Source organism: Megalobrama amblycephala, linkage group LG19 (genome assembly GCF_018812025.1).
Source record: "Megalobrama amblycephala isolate DHTTF-2021 linkage group LG19, ASM1881202v1, whole genome shotgun sequence".
NCBI classification, from domain to species: domain Eukaryota; kingdom Metazoa; phylum Chordata; class Actinopteri; order Cypriniformes; family Xenocyprididae; genus Megalobrama; species Megalobrama amblycephala.
In genome coordinates this window covers 20,388,519-20,411,074 of record NC_063062.1, presented here as the reverse complement: position 1 = coordinate 20,411,074, position 22,556 = coordinate 20,388,519, and the positions used below count along the sequence as shown (strand labels likewise).

Genomic DNA, 22,556 nt, shown 5'->3' with positions numbered 1-22,556 from the left:
TTGTTCTTGCTTGCTTACCTAGTCTGATGATTCAGCTGTGCACAGATCCAGACGTTAATACTGCCTGCCCTTGTGTAATGCCTTGAACATGAGCTGACATATGCAAATATTGGGGGCTTACATATTAATGAGCCCGACTGTTACGTAACAGTTGGTGTTATGTTGAGATTTGCCTGTTCTTCTGAGGTCTTTTAAACAAATGAGATTTATATAAGAAGGAGGAAACAATGGAGTTTGAGACTCACTGCATGTCATTTCCATGTACTGAACTGTTATTTAACTATGCCAAGATAAATTCAATTTTTAATTCTAGGGCACCGAAGAAATGGAGTAACCTTTTACATGTGAGAATGTGTTAGTTTGTGTTTTTATATGTATTAACTCAGTATTACATGTTTGGTGGTAACATACTTTTAATGTTTTTACTTTTACTATGGTAACGTGTTAATGATGTGCCAGCTGACACATTCGTCTTGTTATATTGTTTAGTTTTAGTCAAGTCACCTTTATTATGCTAAGTCACCTATATATAACTATATAGTTTAGTGAAATCACCTGCTGAATATTTATATAATTTCATATAGATATTCATTTCATAGATGCATCTAACTATGGTTACAGACACTGTCAACATGCTCTTGAATGTTCACAGACTGCTCCAATATGGCGGATTGCTTACTTATAGCGACCCATTGAAACGGATGCTAATGAGGCATCTATGTATCTATGCCGTAACAGGTCAAAAAAATGACATCCAATCAAATTACCTCATCTTTTGCGGTCAAAACTGACCCACATAAGCAGTGTGCATATGATACGTTGCGTGCAGAGTACACCACACCTGTCCTCGACAATGTACGTTTGTTAGCACTTACTATGAAGAACAAATAGACACAGACTGCATAAAGATAGATTTAAGACTCAAACTCGTTTCGATACAAATTTACAAAAACATAACTTTTGTGAGTTCTTCTTGTTTTTAATATTGACAATATAATATATGAGCAAGAACACACTTTTCCCGAATATCCACACAATTGCAAATGTGGCATTGATTTTGTACAACAGTTCAACAAACAAAAAGGTCATATTAAGTGATGTAGTACATTTGTGTGCATCACAACAGAACTGTTGTGCATCTCCAAGCAACACAGCAGTGTTTAGTTAAAGTCGTTGAACGAATCGGGAGAGTCAATGATTCAATGACCCATTCAAATACACCTATACTGAATGAATAAATGACTCAATAGCTCATTCAATAAGAGGGACTTGCTGCCACCTACTGGCGTTTTTAATTTAATATTTAAAGGGATAGTTCACCCAAAAATTAAAATTTGATGTTTATCTGCTTGCCCCCAGGGCATCCAAGATGTAGGTGAATTTGTTTCTTCAGTAGAACACAAATGATGATTTTTAACTACAACCGCTGCCGTCTGTCAGCCGTATAATGGGTGTCAATGGTAACACAATTTATAAGAGTCAAAAATATGCATAGACAAATCCAAATTAAACCCTGCGGCTCGTGACGGCACATTGATGTCCTAAGACACGAAACGATCGATTTGTGCGAGAAACCAAACAGTATTTACATCATTTTTTACCTCTAATACACCACTATGTCCAACTGCGTTCAGCATTCGCTTAGTGAGGTCTGATCGCGCTCTGACAACGGCAGTGATGTCTCGTGCTTATACTTCGTTGTCTGTCGTGTTTATTTGACCCTTATAAATTGTGTTACCATTGACACCCATTATACGGCTGACAGTTGTAGTTAAAAATCATCATTTGTGTTCTACTGAAGAAACAAAGTCACGTACATCTTGGATGCCCTGGGGGTAAGCAGATAAACATCAAATTTTCATTTTTGGGTGAACTATCCCTTTAAAAGTAGGCTATCACTTCATTTTTAACATAGTTTCATATTTCTCTTTTGAACATTTTTATTTAAAACATTATCTCATAACATTATTTATGCCATTGTAATTGCATCCATGCCACCTTTGAGCAGCATTACAACAGTGTGTAAATACATCTAGATGCAGCTTGTGCCACTGCAGTGCAGATGGCTATTGTGAATACTGATTTCATTTGATTAAATATACCGATATATTTAATTTATTGCTTTATTTATTATATTCATAATTTAATGGAATTTTGAGAATCTGCAAAACATGATACATACATTTAATAGGGATTTTAAAAAAAGCCTCTTTTAAGGTAAAGGTAAAGGTAAACAAAAAACCTGAAAATAAGGGGGCAATTATTGTTCCTTAATAGAAAAGGTGTGACTGCAGTTTAGTGGAAGAGAGGGACACAGAAGAATGTTAAATGCCTCAGGGCATACGCCCCTCTAAAAAGTTGAACCACTGCATTAGATGAAGCAATATCGTCTTCATCTAATGTTATTATTTAGATGTGATGATAATTTTAAACAATTTTATAATTATAAAAAAATGTATTAATTTCTGAAGGTGTAAACTTTGACCTATATTTACACTTTCCAGGAAACAATACCTGGAATATCTTCTTTGTCTTTGACAAATTACCTGTCAGTAATATCAAACAGAATCATCTTACGTTTTTTGAGTTTGAGTAAGCAACACGTTACAGAATGTTGTTTTGGTCACATTCTTGACATGGGAATACGCTGAACAGAAAAAAAATGTTATATATAGATCTGCTTGATGAACATCTCATAGAAAAGTCTTTTCTACTTTCCCACAGAGGTCAGTGAGTGCACTAGATCAAAATGAAAAGGTTAAACAACAGGATTGATCCAGATCTCAGTGTAAGAATGAAAGATGGTTCCCAAAAGTCTATAAACATGCATCAATGCAAAAACCAACTTTAACCGCAATTAGCATTTATCAATTAGTTACTAACACTGTATACCATATATATATATATATATATACAACCCATTGTTGTTACTTGCTTACTTATTGTTAATTAAAACTAAAATTAAAAAGCTGAAATAAAGCCAAATATAAATATTAGATGAAAGCTTTTTATTATATTTTCATTTTTCAGTTAACTCAAAATATTAATAAATAAATATAATAGTATGTAATAGTATATACATTCTATAAAATAAAGATATGTAGCGAAGACAGGAACTGACCTTCAAATATACACCTATTAACATGGTTTTTGATAGTTTTGTATCCAACTTACCATTGTACTGATTTACTAACTTGCAGAAATTCACATTTGCTGTACTAATTATGTAACTACATATATAAATATAAATATAAATATGTATAAATAAAATATAAAACATTTTTTTATTATTTTGTATGTCACTCTATCATATATTTTTATTATGTTGACACAGGCGCTTATTGAGAATAAAGTTTCTAAAGTCTAATTAATTATTGAAATTAATTATTAGGATGTTGCTGTAAAAAATGTACAGTAAAAAAAAAAAAAGAACACTATAAGGTTCTGTGGAAACGCTGTCTTTGCTCTTATAAGCTCCACCCTAATTTGCATGTGTCTGGGATATAAACAGAGCTGAGAGACATTCTTGTGCTTCTTGACAGCTGGACCACACTCAAAGAGAGTAAGAGAAAGACAACTAGGAAACATTTAATATATTGGTAAAATGGCCTGTAGACTGTCTATTACAGAGGAGGATCTCTACTGCCCTATCTGCTGTGACATCTTCAGGGATCCAGTTCTCTTAGCCTGCTCTCACAGCATCTGTAACGGCTGTGTGAAAACCTTCTGGAATCGGCGAGGAACTCAAGAGTGTCCCATCTGCAGAACTGTGTCTTCCAACCCTGATCCACCCATAAACATCGTGCTGAGAAACATGTGTGATCCGATGAGAGAAGAAACAGCTCAAGACCTTCCCGTAGAGACGGTGGGGTTCTGTAGTCTTCATGGAGAACCTCTAACTTTCTTCTGCGCTGAAGATCAAGAACTAGTTTGTGGAAAATGCAGAAAAACTAAATCACGTAAGAACCACCACATCCGTTCAACAACAGAGGCATCACAGGACCTCAGGGTAAGAGCTCAATGTGTTAGATTGTATGGAAACAGTTTTTAGAACAATAGTCAAATGCTTGGTCAAAATGTCCAGCTTGTGGTCAGATTTCACTGATTGTTGGTGTCAGATTTAAAGGACTGGAAAGTGGTGAAATATGAAAGCTGTCTTGTCAAACAGGTCTTAGCACACTAATGGCCCTTATATGACACACATTCTCAGACTACAAAAACAAAGTTTCGTGGGAACTTTGCTGATAAAGTCAAATTATAAGCTAGATAGGCTTGATCCATATGCAGGTTTTTAACAAACAACCTGTTTGTACCAATACTGGGAAAATCATGTATCAGATAACAAAGAATGACACTTAAACATCTGAGCATCATAGGCTGAAATGAGCACAACAATGAAACATATATATATATATATATATATATATATATATATATATATGTGTGTGTGTGTGTGTGTGTGTGTGTGTGTGTGTGTGTGTGTGTGTGTGTGTGTGTGTGTGTGTGTGTGTGTGTGTGTGTGTGTGTGTGTGTGTGTGTGTGTGTGTGTGTGTGTGTGTGTGTGTGTGTGTCAGTGATATGATATTCTGAGATATTTTCACTGAGAAACAAAAGAGACAACTTGTCCCAGTCTCACTTTTCTTTCTAACATTTACTAGCAAGAGCTCCGGCTTAAACTAAAGACCTTTCTGGAGAAACTTAGAGTCTGTGAACAATTTAAACAGTCCTGGGATGAAACAGCGGAGTACATTAAGGTGAGTATCAGGAGGAAATTCCAACATTATATAGTTCAACTACTGTATGGATGTTTCAGTCTGATTTTGCTGATATTTTCTGCTTAGAGGCAGAGTCAGCACACCGAGACCCAAATTAAGGAGGCGTTTGAAAAGCTTCACCAGTTTCTACAAAATGAAGAGGCAGCCAGCATGAAGGCACTGAGGAGGGAAGAAGAGCAGAAGAGTGAGATCATTAAAAAGAAGATTGAGGAGATTAGATCAGGGATGTTATCTCTCTCACATATTATTGAGTCCATTGAGGAACAACTAAGAAGGAATGACTTCACGTTTCTTGTGGTAAGGATGAGCACTTGGTTTGACTTGTTCTCTGATGCTTTTATATCAAAAGATTTTTTTCATGATATTAAAGGGTTAGTTATTAAGTACTCACCCTCATGTCGTTCCAAACCCGTAAGACCTTTGTTCATCTTCAGAACACAAATTAAGATATTTTTGATGAAATCCATGAGCTTTCTGGCCTCCAATAGACTGCAAAGTTATTACCACTTTCAAGGCCCAGAAAGGTAGTAAAGACATCATTAAAATAGTCCATGTGACTCCAGTGGTTCAACCTTAATGTTTACTCTGTTAACAAGCAATCATATGAACAGGCATAATTAGAAATGATTCCTGAGCAGGAAATCAGCATATTAGAATGATTTCTGAAGGATCATGTGACAATGAAGACAGGAGACTGATATGGAAGAGAAGAAATTGTCAAATAAAGTCGTTATTTTTGTTTTTCTCATCGCTTCATAACATTAAGGTTGAACCACTGTAGTCACATGGACTATTTTAATAATGTTGCAGTCTATCAGAGGCCAGAAAGCTCACGGATTTCATCAAAAATATCTTAATTTGTGTTCTGAAGATGAATGAAGGTCTTATGGGTTTGGAACGACAGGAAGGGTGAGTAATTAATGACAGAATTTTCATTTTGGGGTGAACTAACCCTTTAAGTTGAAATGACAGAATAATAGAAATGTTTCTTAAGCAGCAAATCAGCATATTAGAATGATTTCTGAAGGATCATGTGACACTGAAGACTGGAGTAATGATGCTGAAAATTCAGCTTTGACATCACTGGAATAAATTACATTTTAAAGTATTATTAAATTGTAATACTATTTCACAGTATTACTGTTTTTACTGTATTTTTGATCAAATAAGTGCAGCCTTCCTTCAAAGACATAAAAAAAAAACCCTGACCACTCCCAAACTTTTGAATGGTAGTGTACATTTTCTGATCGCATAATATAGATTAATCTTTCTGTTTCTATCTACATTTCTTTATTTCTAGAACTACAAGACTACAATTGAAAGGTAAGAAAATGTCTTTTCTTAACTTTTATGATTCTCAGCCCACCTTAGTACTGACTCCTAAATGTTGCTTCAGAACAAAGTGTACACTGCGGGATCAGATCAGCCCTTCAGGAATGCTCATCGATGTTGCAAAACATGTGGGTAACATAACCTTTGAAGTGTCAAAAAAACTACAAGCCAACGTTCGATACAGTGAGTACTGAGCAGTAAAAATCTTCTCATCTGTTCTATTATTGTGTCTTAAAATTTGGTAAACATCTTTATCTCTATCCCTCCAGCCCCAGTAACCCTTGACCCCAACACCGCCCATCCTTATCTGGTCGTGTCGGATGATCTGACCAGTATAACTTACACTGATGAGCACTTCCAACAGCTTCCAGCAAACCCGGAGAGATTTGACGGCTACACAAGCATTCTTGGTTCGGAGGGCTTTGAGTCAGGGACTCACTGCTGGGACATCGAGGTGGGCACCAGCACAGCCTGGGCCGTGGGAGTGATCACAGAGTCGGCATACAAACGCAGACAGACCCCCTCCAAGACAGGCTTGTGGTATGTGGGCTTCTGTAATGGTAAATACGGGAAGGGCTATTCTCCAGAGATGCTGTCCATTCTACGGGTGAGCCAGAGAATCCACAGGATCAGGGTGCAGCTGGACTGGGACAAGGGCAAAATCATTTTCACAGACTCAGGCCGTAATATTGGTCTGCATGTGTTTAAACACACGTTCACTGAGAGAGTATTCCCTTACTTTTATAATCACTGTATGCAACATCCGTTGAGGATTTTACCAGTAAAGACAACTGTGGAAACACACATTTAAACTTTTATTCTGGTGAAGTTGATAGGTTAGCAGTGATATCCTACGGAAGAGGATTAGGGCCAAAATAAAACCATCTCGAGATTAAAGTTGTTAAATTTCGAGAAAAAACTCGTTGAATTTCGAGAAAAAAGTCAAGATAAAATGTTGAGAATAAACTCGTTAAATTACGAGAAAAAAACTCGTTAAATTTCGAGAAAAAAGTCTAAATAAAATGTTGAGAATAAAGTCATTAAATTACGAGAAAAAAGTCATTAAATTAAGAGAACAAATTCGTTAAATTATGAGAAAAATGTCGTTAAATTTCGAGAAAAAAGTCGAGATAAAATGCTGAGAATAAAGTCATTAAATTATGAGAAAAAAAGTCGTTAAATTACGAGAACAAATTCGTTAAATTACATAATTTAACGACTTTTTTCTCATAATTTAATTAAATTACGAATTTGTTCTCATAATTTAACGACTTTTTTCTCGTAATTTAATGACTTTATTCTCAACATTTTATCTCGACTTTTTTCTCGAAATTTAACGACATTTTTCTCATAATTTAACGAATTTGTTATCTTAATTTAATGACTTTTTTCTCGTAATTTAATGACTTTATTCTCAACATTTTATCTCAACTTTTTTCTCGAAATTTAACGAGTTTTTTCTCGAAATTTAACAACGTTAATCTTGAGATGGTTTTATTTTTTATTATTGCTTGGCCCTAATCCTCTTCCGTAGATATCAGTTATGAATTAATCCTAAGGAGAGAGTAGTATAAGAATTAAGCCCTGGGTATACTTCTTTTTTCTTTTACACGTACACTAGTGTAAGCGCACAGTTGAACACACAGCCTTGGAAAGTATACTTCATTTGACTCGTACATATACACAGGCATTCGATGCATGCGCAGTTTTAAGCAATCTCTTGCCACAAGTTACACCCCATAAAAACATCTTTTTATTTTTTCATGCTAGAGTTGTACAAATGAGGGTTCTTTCTAACCTCTTTGCACAATCTCTCGTCTATGTAGGCCTCCATTGTCACGGTAGTTTGAATCGATGCCCCAGGGCACGGCTGCCACCTTGTGGATAAACTAATTACTGCCAGAAAATTAATTGCGCATGTGCGACCTGGGCGTACAAGTACATGCGGTTGAAAAAATCCGGTGGTGCGTGTACAGTACGCGCGTGCTCTTCTTTTGACGAAATTCGCCTCACGCGCACTGTTTGCTGACCCTCGCGTACGCGTAAAAAGTGAACGATACTTTGGGCTTTACAGTACTGCAATTAAATATTTCTGACATGACTGCAATATTCAATCAACCTACAAAAAATTATTTTAACCAGATTCATTGTTGTTTTTTGGAGTAAAGCATGCTTACAAGCAGATTTAATATTAAGGTTTTTTTTGTTTTTTTTTTTTACAAATTTTGTTTTTGGGGTCTACTGGAATAGGTTTTCATGTTTCAAAAAACACATTACTTTTCACATATTTTACAGCACCTCTCTTCCCAGTCTGTCAGTATAACGTTCTGTTCAGTTCCTGTCTCTATGAAGAAAGACCCTCCTTCCGAAAAGCGCAATGTGTTCTGATTTGTCAGATGGACCAGTGTGTTATGATTGGTCAATCGCTTCAAGCATGTTTTGGAAATGTTACACCCCATAATATGCTAGTATGCGGTTCCGAATACTAGCATAGGACTCAGAACTACATACTGGCATACTCTTATTATTTCTGCGAAATAAAGGTATGGTAAAAGTAGTACGAATGGTATACTAGTATTCTGAATGCAGCAAGCATCTCTTGGACATGGCAACAACACACTACTAAAACAACTCAACCCAGCCTTGCCCCTTTTTTCTTTTTTGCATATGCCTTGGGTGGGAATTGTACATGAGGAATATTGTGACATGTATGTTACCAGAAGAAAACTATACAATGTATATAGTCAAGGCGTTTGATTGTATGTACATTGTTTTCTGATATAGAGAATAACTCCTTTTGCAGTGACTTTGTGCTTTGTTACTGATCTTTTTCATTCTCAAACTGCAACATTACATGCTAAAGAACATTGAAAATGTAAAAAAAAAAAAAAGCATAACTGACATATGCCAAAAAAAAAAAAAAAAAAAAAAAAAAAAAAACGTCTGCCACTCCCACATGCGTCAAAGTAGCAGGAGCAACTTTTCTCTATTTACGGATATGATGAGACACACATGGACAAGTGACGCAAATGTATACAATTTTGCATTAAAGGCATCCTGCTCAGCCTAAAATATAAACACTTATAACGGGCTCACCATAGTGAATAAGGGTAAGAAAAAAACTCATTTTAGAAGAAGGACTGGTGGTGGAAAAGTTACATAGTGCACCTTTAAGATTGCATAAGTTTTTCAGAGAATTTTATTTTGTAAATAAAGCTCACTAAATGAAATTCTGTCATGAAGCAGAAAAAAATGTTTTATGAAAAGATTAAAAAAAGGAAGTGTAACAATGAACTACTGCACCATTAATGTAAATATAGTACCTGTGCCAAGTGACAATAATAAAGTGACAACAACAACAAAGTATCTTGATTCAAAGTTTACTTTCTTTCTTGATTTACACAGTAATCATCAGTGCCATTTTAGCTCTGTTCCAAAACCTAGTGAGCTGCATTGCTGTTTGCTACCTACACACAGACAGTATCTGAAATGAATCCTGCCTCATATACTCTGTTAACAGGCAATCATATGAACAGGCATAATTAGAAATGTTCCCTGTGCAGCAAATCAGCATAATAGAATTTTTTCTGAACGATCATGAGACAGTGAAGACTGGAATTATGATGCTGAAAATTCCGCTCTGCCATCTCAGGAATAAATTACATTTTAAAATCACAACAGAAAACAGTTAAACTGTAATAATATTTCATAATATTATTGTTTTACTGTATTTTTTATCAAACTAATTCAGCCTTGGTGAGCATAAGAAACCTTAAAAATGTCACCGACCCAAACCTTTGAATGGTAGTGTCTATATATATATATATATATATATATATATATATATATATATATATATATATACACATATATATATATATACCTGATGCGTGATGTGTTAAAATGCTAGTCTGCGTAGACTTAGTTCACTTGGTTTTGGAACGGAGCAGCACAATTATTGCATCTTGAAGCCATTTTTTCTTTTTTTTTACTGAAACTCAAGTTATATATTAGCGATATTAAGACCTGCTATGACAGACTGTAGCTTGTTGGACAGAATTTATTAGAACAGAAAGGACCTGTTTAATCACCACCATCCACAATTATGGGAGCAATGTACTCGGAATGACGAATTCCAAAGGAGAAGCTGGGAGCTTTGATTCCTGTGAAAGTAACCTGTTGAGAGAGACAAAGAAACAGTTTTAGTATACTAATTCTTGTTATTTTAACAGTAGTTTTAGTAGAGAGCAATTCTAAACTAGAAACTGAATATATATACACTACATTACCATTCAAAAGTTTGGGGTCTGTGACATTTTTAAGGTTTCTTATGATCACCAAGGCTGAATTTGTTTGATCAAAAATACAGTTACAAACAGCAATATTGTGATATACAGTATATATTGTGTATATATATTGTGATATATTATAAACAGTAATATCTGAATATATTTTATATATTAAGTTTTTTATATATTAATATATTACAATTTAAGTTATTACTGTGATCCTTCAGAAATGCTTCAATAATATATGCGGATTTGCTGCTCAAGAAACATTTATGACTATTTTCAATGTACAAAACCATGATGCAAGATTCTTTGATGAATAGAAGGTTCAATAGAATAGCATTTATTGGAAACAGAAATCATTTGTAACATCATAAATGTCTTTACTTTCACTTCTTTGATCAATTTAATGCATCCTTGCTGAATAAAAGCCTGAATAAAAAAACAGTAGTGTATAAGTAGGCTACAGACCCTTTCTGGATGGTGGGCTCCAGGTCCTGGTTTCTTGGTAGTGTCCCCAGGCATCATGTTGCGACCGGTTATGCTGTACTGAGGAGCCTTGTGTTTGTACACACATGAATCCACCACTTGGTAGGTCCCTGGGCCTGGAGTCTAAGACAAGGATTGTTAACATCTTTGCAAAGTACATACTAAGAGGTAAATACTGTAATGTGTCCGCACCTTCCGTAAATCTTCATGGAAGCTGCCAATAGGACTACGACCGCTGAAGGAGACATTTGGAGCGGCTGTTTTATTCACGACTCTTGGCCCTAATACTGGGGGAAGCATGTACGCAGCTGGACCTGGAGACAAGATAATGCATGGACGTCTGCTAACATATGGGAAACATACCTGTTTTGCTGTGTAGATCTGTGGGAATCTACCTGGTGTTTGGTCATTGCGGAACAATTTAGTTCTCGCAGAGAGGGAGAACGCAGGGGGCGAGTAATAGGTTTTCTTTGTTGCATTTTCAGGGGAGTAACTGCCTGTAAAAGTAATCAATAGCCAGCTTAACTTTACTGTGTATGTTCGTCCTTGTTCCACACAGCTACAAAGCCTGTGTGTTTATGTTGTGTAAAATACCTGGGCCAGGGGTCTGAAAGGGCTGAATGTCCTTCCGTCGGCCGTAGACAGAATACGCAGGGGTTCCGTCCCGACCCACCCTGGTGATGTTGGAGGGAACGAGGTATCCGGGCCCTGGGGAAAAGTTGGCCTCTAAATGACGATGGCGCGTGCCGAAGCTAAACGCTGGGCCTTTCTGCATCCGCGGGTCATGGTTGTTCATTCCTATAAAGGGTACGGAAAACCCCGCAAAATCATTTGGATTTACAATAGCTAGGCATTCTGGATCCTTTATCCTTTTTTAAAAATAACATTTAGAAATTGTTGTGGGTTCAGAAAATCGTTCCAACCTTTCACCCCATTAGCTCCTGATTTGCTCTGTATTTATTGTAAATTGTGTGTGTGTGGCTTAATAATATCACGTAAAATGTCCTCACTAGTTATCAACCTAATCATCTTTATATTTAAATCTAAGTTTCTATGATGGTTCATTTTAAGAAGTAGAGTTTGTGTTAGGTGAAAATATCATTAACCTGATATAAAAACAATGGAAGTCTATGAGATGTCCTCAGTAATAGTGAAACGTGTGGGTGTGTGTGTACCAGTTGCCCCTGGGAGAGCATATGTTGGCCCTGGACTGTTATACATCGCAGCGATGGGGCCCCTTGGTCTGTGGGGCCTCCAAGACCCCACCCATACATCCACAAGTGACATGACCTCTGTTAAAAAAATTTTTTTAATGAATTACAAAAATTACTTAAGAAAAAAACTTTACAAGTGTTAAATGAAACAATAAAACATGAATATTTGCATTTTATGATGCAAAGACAAAGAAGCCTTCAACTTCACAAAGTTACTCATGCAAAAAAAAAGTGCTGATGACAGGTAATATTAAAGGAGTAGTTCACTTTCAAATTAAATTTTCCTGATAATTTACTCACCCCCATGTCATCCAAGATGTTCATGTCCTTCTTTCTTCAGTCGAAAAGAAATTAAGGTTTTTGATGAAAACATTCCAGGATTTTTCTCCTTATAGTGGACTTCAATGGAGCCCAAACGGTTGAAGGTCAAACTTACAGTTTCAATGCAGCTTCAAAGGGCTTTAAACGATACCAGATGAGGAATAAGGGTCTTATCTAGAGAAACAATCTGTCATTTTCAAAAAAAAAAAAAAGTAAATGTATATGCTTTATATAAACAAATGATCGCCTTCCAAGTGGTTCTGCCAAAACTGCACTTTCGTATTCTTCAAAAAGCTTACGCTGTATGTCTTACACCTTCCCTATTCTACTTACAGAACGAACGCGGCGCCAGTTACATTTTTTCTGTAAGTAGAATAGGGAAGGTGTAAGACATACAGCATAAGCATTTTGAAGAATACGGAAAGCGGAAGCACATGCAAGGTGATCATTTGTTTATATAAAGCATATACAGTTGCATTTTTTTTAAAAATGACAGATCGTTTCTCTAGATAAGACCCTTATTCCTCGTCTGGTATTGTTTAAAGCCCTTTGAAGCTGCACTGAAACTGTAATTTTGACCTTCAGCCGTTTGGAGTCCATTGAAGTCCACTATATGGAGAAAAATCCTGGAATGTTTTCATCAAAAACCTTAATTTCTTTTCGACTGAAGAAAGAAGGACATGAACATCTTGGATGACATGGGGGTGAGTAAATTATCAGGAAAATTTTATTTGAAAGTGAACTAATCCTTTAACACAGTACCATGACACTTTTTTAGTGTAGGCAGCTGCAAGCACTTAATTTGCATTTCTAATTTAATTTGATTATATAGCCAAAACATGTCATCATAGAGTTCTGTAACAGGTAACCATAGCGTGTTAAGTCTACAACAAAACTGGTCGCATAAAAATATACAGCAACTTACCTTAAGTGAAGGATATTAGGCCTAAAAAGTACGTGAGTTTAATCGACTTTCGATCTCCAGGTGATTTAATATTCGTTTAAAACCACGTTCCTGCAATATTATCGCTAGATTGTGTTTGATGGTGACCTTTAGATGTCAAACGACAAAAAGTTACACTTAGAACGGTCAAATTGCGATGCTGACTTACAATATGTGCTAAAAAATAACAACTAACAGTTAAATTATTGGCATCTAAAGTTAAAATAAAACCACCGAAGAGCTCTGATCAAATTCGCAACAGCAGCGACTGTTTTTGATGCTTTATAATTGTTTTCTTTTGCATCTCTATGACGCCGTCGCCTTGGTGATTCTTTGATGTCCGTTTGAGTGACATTCCAATGGTGAGAAGTTCACGAGTAGCTGCTCTGCATGCCAATCCACTGTAACCCGTGCAGTGTTATTAATTATTAAACAAATTAAGGTATAACCAAATTCAACAAGTGCTCTCCTTAGAGATATTTCAAAGTTTAATACACACACACACACTGTCTTTAGACCAGATTACACTAGACTATACAACACTTATAAAACACTTTCAAAGTTACAACCAGCCTATACGCACTAAAAAGTTTGCTGCAGTGACTATACAATTATTTGAACAATTAAGTCACACTTAAAAATGTGTGTGAATATCATTACATTAGATAACAAAATATCAAACCAACTGAGGTGTAAGCCTACAAATGAATGAATAAACAGGAACAAAACATGGGCACACTTTAAGGCTAAACAGTTCACAAGTTTTAAATTACATTACAATATACATTTTTAAAAGATTTTTTTTTTTTTTTTTTAAAAAGGCTAGAAAAGTTAATTCTGCAGATGCAACTTGGCTTGATATTTTGCTAACTAATGCAAAAACAGTATATTTTTGTGATACACACTGAAATACATATCAAATAACTTGTTCAGTCATACAGTTAATGAAACAATGTTTCTTTATATGAATATTTTATTAGTTTAACCACTGTTCCTAGCACTTTGATGGTGTTGCAGTATTTGGATGGTGGTTGTTGTGCAGGTACATCTCTCTCATTGTAGATCTGAGGACGCGCAACAAGATGCTGTTTCTCTCTATTTCCTCTGGAGGGCGCTGTTATAAAACAAAAGCATGCACAAGTTTGTATGATCCGTCTCCAATTACCTCTGTTATTTGTTTACTATCTGTATTTGTAAAAATTAGCACATGTACACGCAAACTTACTCTTGTTAAAGCTCGAATGAGTCTCTGTAGTATAGCATGTTCAAACTGAGGACATCGAACCACCACATGACCCACACAGTCTAGCAAACAGCAGATGGTGTGCCGCTGAGACTAAAACAGCACAGAATTATAACCACATAAAGCTGTATAAGATGACATATATGTATTATATGTATGACGAACACACAGAAAAGTGGAACAGAGCTACACAACTGGTTAATTTCTATGTTTTTATGCTTACAAAATGTATATTTACTACATGTATAAACAAATCACACATAATACAATTCAACATCAAACTGTGTGGTGTGATCTGTCAGAAGAGGGAGGCCAGACCAGACTTTCACCTTGTGAAGTGTGATAAGGGGGTTTTGTGCAGGCCAGGTTGAGGTCAGCCTCTCTATGTCATCTTTATTGAGAACAGGGTCCTGTTATAATAAAGCACAACAGCAAAACTATTGCATTTGATACAATGAGAAAAAACTTTCTAAAGGTATATAGTATATATATAGGCATATCTATAGTTTTTGGCAGACACTAACATGTTATTTGTCATTTTTATTACTGAAATTATGCCAGAACTACCATACTGTGACCTCTGACCTTTAGTTTGTCCAGCCAGGTCCATAACAGTGTGCTCAGAACATCTGGATCTGTTTCCATGACTAATGTAACCCAGCCATATTCACTCAAGTTGAGCTTATCCTGCAGAAAATTAAAACAGGTTAAAATCTCTTACATTAACACCATATTCACCTACTGTAGTTGCTGTTTGAAAATAGCTCTGTTACTTGGCTAAACCTGGGGGCCCTGACAGCAACAGAGTGTCGGCCCAGATCCAGCCCACATCTGGTCCGCGTGTAATCCACAAGTACCAGATCTGGGCCACACTATGGTGCTGTCTGGGGGGATTATATAGAAATTATGAATATATTTTGGTTACTTTGAAAGTAAGAAATTTGCTTTATTATTTACAACTGCAGTACAACTTGAATACTTTTCAATATATTTGTCTATACTTTGTCTATATCAAATATGCAAACTATATTATTACAGTGGTGACCTGCCTTAGTCTAATCTGTCCCGCCAGTTTTATAATGAACATAAGATCACTAACGCGGTGTTTTGCGTCATTGCATTGGCAAAGCATCCGTCAATTGAACAGAAAACAAACTTGCAACATAGCTTAGTGCGCTGATCTAATAAATTCGGTTGCTCGGGTATAAGAATGTTCACGCGAGAAGCGCATGATTCGTGTAGTGAGACATTTAAGATGTTAAAGGGTTAGTTCACCCAAAAATGAAAATTATGTCATTAATGACTCGCCCTCATGTCGTTCCAAACCCGTAAGACCTCCGTTCATCTTCAGAACACAGTTTAAGATATTTTAGATTTAGTCTGAGAGCTTTCTGTCCCTCCATTGAAAATGTATGTACGGTATACTGTCCATGTCCAGAAAGGTAATAAAAACATCATCAAAGTAGTCCATGTGACATCAGAGGGTCAGTTAGAATTCGTTGAAGCATCGAAAATACATTTTGGTCAAAAAATAACAAAAACTACAACTTTATTCAGCATTGTATTCTCTTCCGGGTCTGTTGTCAATCCGCGTTCACGACTCCACAGTTTATAAATACCATGATTTTGAAGGGAAAAAATGGATGTGAAATGGATGCAGTCATATGACCAATAAAGTGAATCAAAATGTTATACCTGCAAAACCGCTGCTCTTTTCAATACAGTGTCTAATGGTGGGCGTTGTTGTGCCATTGCCTTAGCGACGGCTCTCGGTAATGACGACTGATCTGATGTATGATCCTCTCGTCGTAACTTAAAAAAAAAAACATCCACAACATTTGCACATATTGAAAGTAATACAAAAGTTCTCAAAACCATTCAGGCAGTAATCTAAGATGCAGGGGAAAAAATGCAGACATTTTAATTAGTTCCACACTGACCTCGATGTTTGAGCTGTACTTTAGGTAAGCTTGAGGTTTCTTGGTTGTACATTTTGTCTTCTTGTTCGCAGTCTCATATGACTGAGGTTCTGATGGCGGAATGGGGCTGTGTTTTGCTGTTGTTCCATTGCACTGGTCTGTCATCAAGGTATGAGGAATTGTTTGGGATTCTGTTAGATTTCTCTCATCTTTTGATGGACTGATTTCTTCATTGTTCATTTTATGGTATCCACCAGATTGAGGAGAGTAGTGTGAGAACATGAAATCCTTGCAGAGACAACAAAATTTCAAATGTCATGTCATTTTCATAAATTATGTATTGTATTTAAATATTATACATTTAAAAATGTAATTTATCCCTGTGATGGCAAAGATGAATTTTCAGCATCATTACTCCAGTCTTCAGTGTCACATGATCCCTCAGAAATCATTCTAATATGCTGATTTGCTTCTCAGGAAACATTTATTATCATTAATGTTTAAAACAATTGTGCTGCTTAGTATTTTTCTGAAACTTATACAATTTTAAATTAATGCTGTTCTTTTGAACTTTTTATTCATCAAAGAATCCTGAAACAATGTATCACCGTTTCCACAAATACACTTTTTCAACTTTGATAAGAACTATTATTAGTAAGTGACCACCAATAGTAATTGAAAATTCAGCACCAATCAGCATATTATAATGATTTAACAATGATCATGTGACACTGAAGATTGGCGTAATCACAGGAATAAATGACATTTGAAACTATATTAAAACTGTTATTTTAAATAGCAAAAAGTAAAATAAATATAGCTGCAAGCATCAATGACAGGCCCAAGCCCTGGCGTCACCGCCACCCCGGTAGCTTATGGGCAAATTAAAGCAGGTAAATGTAAAAAGACTATGTCAAAATCATTTTAATACTGAAACTCTAAACCTGCAAGAGTGTAAAATAGACTATCTCCCTCTATCTCTCTCTCTCTCTCTCTCACACACACACACACACAGGCAAAACTACACAGCAATAGCTACACAGCCATAAAAGGGTTAAACTCTAAACCATCAAGAATGTAAAATAGACTCACACAAACACACAGAGGCAGAGTAAGAGCTAAGGATCAGTTGTAAACTGATAACCTGTCAGTTAAAAAATTTTTAGAAAATTTTACATTTTAAACAAAAAAATAAAATCTAAATTGTGACAAAGTTGTTTTTGATCATGGCTAAATATATATCCAAATGCAATACCTGATAAAAGGATGATGTCTGAACAATTTTGTTATCAGTCTCAACATTATATTTTCAGCAATACGAGTTATTGTTTAAAAACAGGCCTATGCTGCCATGGTTGTGCTATATATTAAATTTGATTTCTTTCAACCAGATAGCACTAATCTGCCTATTTTAAGTTACACATAATAAATATATATATATATATATATATATATATATATATATATATATATATATATATATATATATATATATATATATGTATGTATGTGTGTGTGTGTGTGTGTGTGTGATTATTTCTAATATTTGTATTAGCCTATTTTATATAGAAATAAATGGTGTATAATGTATTGTATAGAAGATATGAGACTCTTCCTGTTTCCCTTTTTGTCATTACTTTAATCCCTCATTACTGTCATTACTTATCCCTTTAATCCCCACTGTAGGTAACACTAAGCCCCAACTTTATTCAAAAGGTGGTGATATAGAGCCCCTCCTCCATGCCCATTTCTAAGGCTTTTTCTGTCTTCTGGCTGACAACTATAATGTGTATGTTGAGTTACATGCAATTTGAAGCATGCTAAGAGTCTAAAAAACACCTGAAAAGAATATCAAAGTTTGACGCATTTGCCATGACAACAGTATTTAAGATATCAAGAATCCTTTAACAGGTGTACATCTGCGGTGTCTTGACATTATTTTAATAAAGATTGAAGCAACCCAGACAGCAACATAGTGTCGGCCCAGATCCGGCCCACATCTGGTCCACATTTACCAGATGTGGGCCGGATCTGGGCCACACTATGTTGCTGTCTGGGAATCAGGTAAAAATAAGAGGGTGATTTTAAAGCATTTTCAAAGTGACACTTTCTGCTGCCAGTTGGTGGCGCTATGACTTTGACTCACAATAGTCACATCCATGTGATCGGCCTCCTAATGTGTTCAGCCTCCATGTGATCGGCCTCCACAATAGTCACATCCATTTGATTGGACTCCTCCTGTTTTATTTTTTATTTTTAGGGTGTAATATGAACCAGCCATGTTCTTGACGCATGTTCTGAATTGATGCATCTAAATAATTCCACTTTATTTATGGTTCAGAATATGTTTATTTTTATTTTCTGAAATTCCAAAATATAACAAATCTTGCTTAAAACGAATTGGCTCTCACCTCAATGATGGTAATCTTGCTGAGATCTGATTCGCTGTAGCTTCGCTTGTTTAGTAGGACGTCTCTTTTCCTCTCCAAGAATCCGAATGGCTCGTCCCACGACTCGCAGGAGAACGTTCTGCTCGAGCCTCGCCTTTCCTTCAAAGCAGGAAGGTTCCTCTTCAAAAGTGTCTCCTTCACTGCTTTCTTTAGAGCCAAAATGTTCACCCTCTTCTCCAGTTCTCTCTGGACCTCTAGAGGACTAGCAGCTCCCTGGGTTATAGTGATAAGCATGCTGCAGAGTACGTGCAGGATCTTGGGTGTGTGTTTAAGTGTTCGGGCCTCTTCCCCGTGCAGCAGAAGGGCCTGACGCAGGAGGTACTGCCGAAGACTGAAGGTGGAACCGTGGCGCATGTTCAGACATGGGAATTGGGCCAGCTGAGAGCCCACCAGCCGGGCGAAATCAAACACCAGATTGATCTGTGATCGAGTCTGGATTGAACGAGGCCTTTTGATCCGAACGTAGTGGACAGCTTCACTAGCGCTGATCCGACAGGTGTAGACTAGATAGCATGCGATAAGAACACCTGTAAAGCAGGATGGATATTAAAGAGAACAGAATGTCACTAAATTTGCATTGAAAGTAATGATATAGAAGTTGCAACTTGCCTGTCCTGCCTAATCCAGCATGGCAGTGAACAGCCACCTTCCCTTCCTGCACAGAGAAGGCCAAAACCTTCACAGCATCCACCATCCCCTCCAGAGATGACACTCCAAAATCAGACATCCCAAAATTATAGAAGAAAACTGTCAGACAAAAAAAGAATATAATTCCATAATTCATCAGATAATTTATTGGGTGAATCTCACAAGGATTATTCAGGTCATATTTCACTCCACTATTAAAAGAAAAAAATAATAATTTAGGACCAATACATACTGGAAATTAATACTTTTATTTAGTAAGAATGCATTAAATCAATTGAAAGTGACAGTAAAGACAATTATAATGTTAAAAAAAAAAAAAAAAAAAACTGTTCTTTTAAACTCTATTAATCAAAGAATCCTGAAAAAAATGATCATGGTTTCCACAAAAACATTAATCAGCACAACTGCTTTCAAAATTGTTAATAAGAAATGTTTCTTGAGAAATTATTTTTTTTTTTAAATATAATTTTATAATTTGTATATATTTTTAATTATAAACTATGATCATTATAATTTTATGTTTTTAATTTATAATTTAAATTATAGATATTTTTTATATATTATGATAATACGAATTAGACATGGCACAATGCAAAACATATTCATTTTATATCATATTTTAAAATATTTCTTTCTTTCTTTTTATTATTATATTATTATATTTATTTTATTTTTTTTTTTTGGGGTGTAATATGAACTAATCATGTTCTTGACAGATTTTTGCATGTCTTTGGCTCACTTTGGCTGTCCATAAAGATCTGAGGTGAATATGTGAACCCGCTGTCAGGCTCCAGAGGAGGGCCGCAGTGAGCATGTTCCCCTGGGAGCTGCATATTAATGATGGATTTAATGTTCAACCTGTAAGCATGTACACAAGCACACACACAAACACACACACACACACACACACACACACACACACTGCCACTTATTAACGAGAAACATCCCCCTGCAGAGTGCAAGTAAATATTAAACATCTTAATTAGGACTGTATTAAGTAATACTCACTGTTTGAACTGCTCTATGATGCTGTATCTCTTGATGAGATTTGTAGAAGGTCGTGCCATTGCAATAATGTCATCGGTCACCCTAAATACAAAGTGATAAATAAACACATGCAATGAATATGTGCATGTAAGGATATTCTATAAAGCAAAGAAAGCAGGAAATTTTTGATTAGGATGCGGTGTGACCGTTCTTGATCATATATATATATATATATATATATACGCCGTTGGCCTCACCAGCTGCTAAAGACTCCTTTAATGGCCTGCTGGCTCTTGCTCCAGCATGCTGGACCTTCATAGCGGCAGTCTCTCCCCCCACAGGCCAGAAGACAGATGATTTTAGGAGGAACAGCCTTCACCAGGCTCTCCCTGGCCTGAGAATATGATGGTCTGGGCACTGGAACTTGCGGAGTCATGGAGGACAGGAGAGGAAAGGAGAGAGACTAACAGCAAATGACTGCCTCTATATGCGCTAATGGCTTAAAATGTAGCAGGCCATTATGTGGGTGTGCTGTGCTTTGGGAAATCAGCTGAGGAATACTATAGACGGGAATACAGACAAAAAAACATGCACACTTGCAGTCAGTGACAGAACTGTAAAGTTCCTCCTACTACACACTAACAAGACAAGAAATTAATTAAATTAACACAAGAGCAGCCAAGCTAATGCACAATAATCACTGCGCCGCAGCCATGTTAGCTGACCTACATTTTAAGCCTGATGACTTATCTCCAGCTCTGAGCATTTCTTTATTGATAATCTTGACAGTCAAAAAAATGACTTACCCATGTGGCTCCATCCAAAGAAAGTGTTAAATGTGAAAGGTTTACATGTAGATAGCATGACAAACATGTAGAGAGAATGTAACAAGGCTATACTGCATACATGTACATGCCTCACAGCTGAGCCAGCGATTGGCTTGTAATCCTTATTAAGTGTCATAAACACATTAGTGGATAGACATTCACGATTCAAATTAAGTCTAATTATATAGCTAATGTGTTCTGGGTCCAGCAGTCTGTACATACCAAAACATACTAAACAATTAGAAATCATTTTAAAATATAATTTTTTCTCATGTGCATTTTACTTAAGGAAATTATGAAAACAAACTTTTCTTTTGTCTAAATTAAGTTAGTCAAGGTTGTGGGCCTGCTGGGCCATTATGAATTTAATTGGGAAAGAAAGAATGCTCTGATTCTTAAAATCTTCCATATGCAGCCAAACACATGATGACGCGTAGGCCTATCTTTCTTCCGAAATATAAACTTAGAGCAGCAAGACACACCTGGCTCCCCAGGTCTCTCTCCCTTTACCAGCAGTCAAATGATCGATTAAACAATTAGACACATCACTGGAGATCAGCTTTCAGCTTTCTGCAGAAATAGCAACTTTGTTGTAGCCTACAGCCTACTTAAGTTGATGAAAAGTTTAGAATAATAAATATATTTAAAGTTGTACCGACCAAAGTGCGTGTTTAGTGCTGTTCTCGAGTGTCACAGCAGCAATCAACTTAGAGCTCCTGCACTCAGATTCAAGCTTGTTTAAGGTAATGGCAAAAAGAAAGATTTTTAGAACAGCAGGAAAAATTTACATACCTTACGAAAAAGAAGTTCATTCAAGTGTGCTATTACTTTTAAACTAAAAAATAAGAAAGTATACTTTCAGTCTACTTTTTATATAGGCCTACTTCTCAGAAATATACTTAAAATTGCACTTAAGTTGACTTATACTGACAGAAAATTCTAAGTATATTTGGCCTATACTTGTACTCAATCTTTTGATCAAAATATACTTAAAAGTATAGTTTAAAAGTACATCGTTTGAAAATATTGATTTATAAAGAAAACAGATATATTCCTAATTCTAAGTAGGCCTATCTGAATTTTTGTGTAGGCTAGTCCACTGGTAGTGTACATAGGAAT

General features: G+C 36.0%; 3 protein-coding genes across 3 annotated transcripts; 1 reads left to right on the top strand and 2 right to left on the bottom strand.

Moving 5' to 3' along the window:
* The first annotated feature begins 3,330 nt into the window (after positions 1-3,330).
* Positions 3,331-7,023, top strand: trim35-30 (tripartite motif containing 35-30). The gene is made up of 6 exons (XM_048168989.1): positions 3,331-4,009; positions 4,659-4,754; positions 4,842-5,072; positions 6,076-6,098; positions 6,172-6,290; positions 6,377-7,023. Exons 1-6 carry the CDS (start codon positions 3,605-3,607, stop codon positions 6,916-6,918), a joined length of 1,416 nt encoding a protein of 471 aa, XP_048024946.1. The 5' UTR covers positions 3,331-3,604; the 3' UTR covers positions 6,919-7,023.
* Positions 7,024-10,149: 3,126 nt separating this feature from the next.
* odf3b (outer dense fiber of sperm tails 3B) lies at positions 10,150-13,686 on the bottom strand. Its single transcript, XM_048169266.1, has 7 exons — positions 13,346-13,686; positions 12,061-12,177; positions 11,480-11,683; positions 11,281-11,382; positions 11,078-11,199; positions 10,868-11,008; positions 10,150-10,283 (listed from the first exon to the last, which is right to left on the bottom strand). Exons 2-7 carry the CDS (start codon positions 12,170-12,172, stop codon positions 10,191-10,193), a joined length of 774 nt encoding a protein of 257 aa, XP_048025223.1. The 5' UTR covers positions 12,173-12,177; positions 13,346-13,686; the 3' UTR covers positions 10,150-10,190.
* A 632-nt stretch (positions 13,687-14,318) lies between these two features.
* On the bottom strand, positions 14,319-22,302 carry zgc:77752 (uncharacterized protein LOC393862 homolog). Its single transcript, XM_048169265.1, has 12 exons — positions 21,417-22,302; positions 20,868-21,170; positions 20,632-20,712; positions 20,363-20,481; positions 19,585-19,722; positions 18,937-19,502; positions 16,547-16,813; positions 16,302-16,418; positions 15,192-15,293; positions 14,936-15,016; positions 14,589-14,699; positions 14,319-14,477 (listed from the first exon to the last, which is right to left on the bottom strand). Exons 2-12 carry the CDS (start codon positions 21,044-21,046, stop codon positions 14,358-14,360), a joined length of 1,881 nt encoding a protein of 626 aa, XP_048025222.1. The 5' UTR covers positions 21,047-21,170; positions 21,417-22,302; the 3' UTR covers positions 14,319-14,357.
* Between the last annotated feature and the right edge of the window lie 254 nt (positions 22,303-22,556).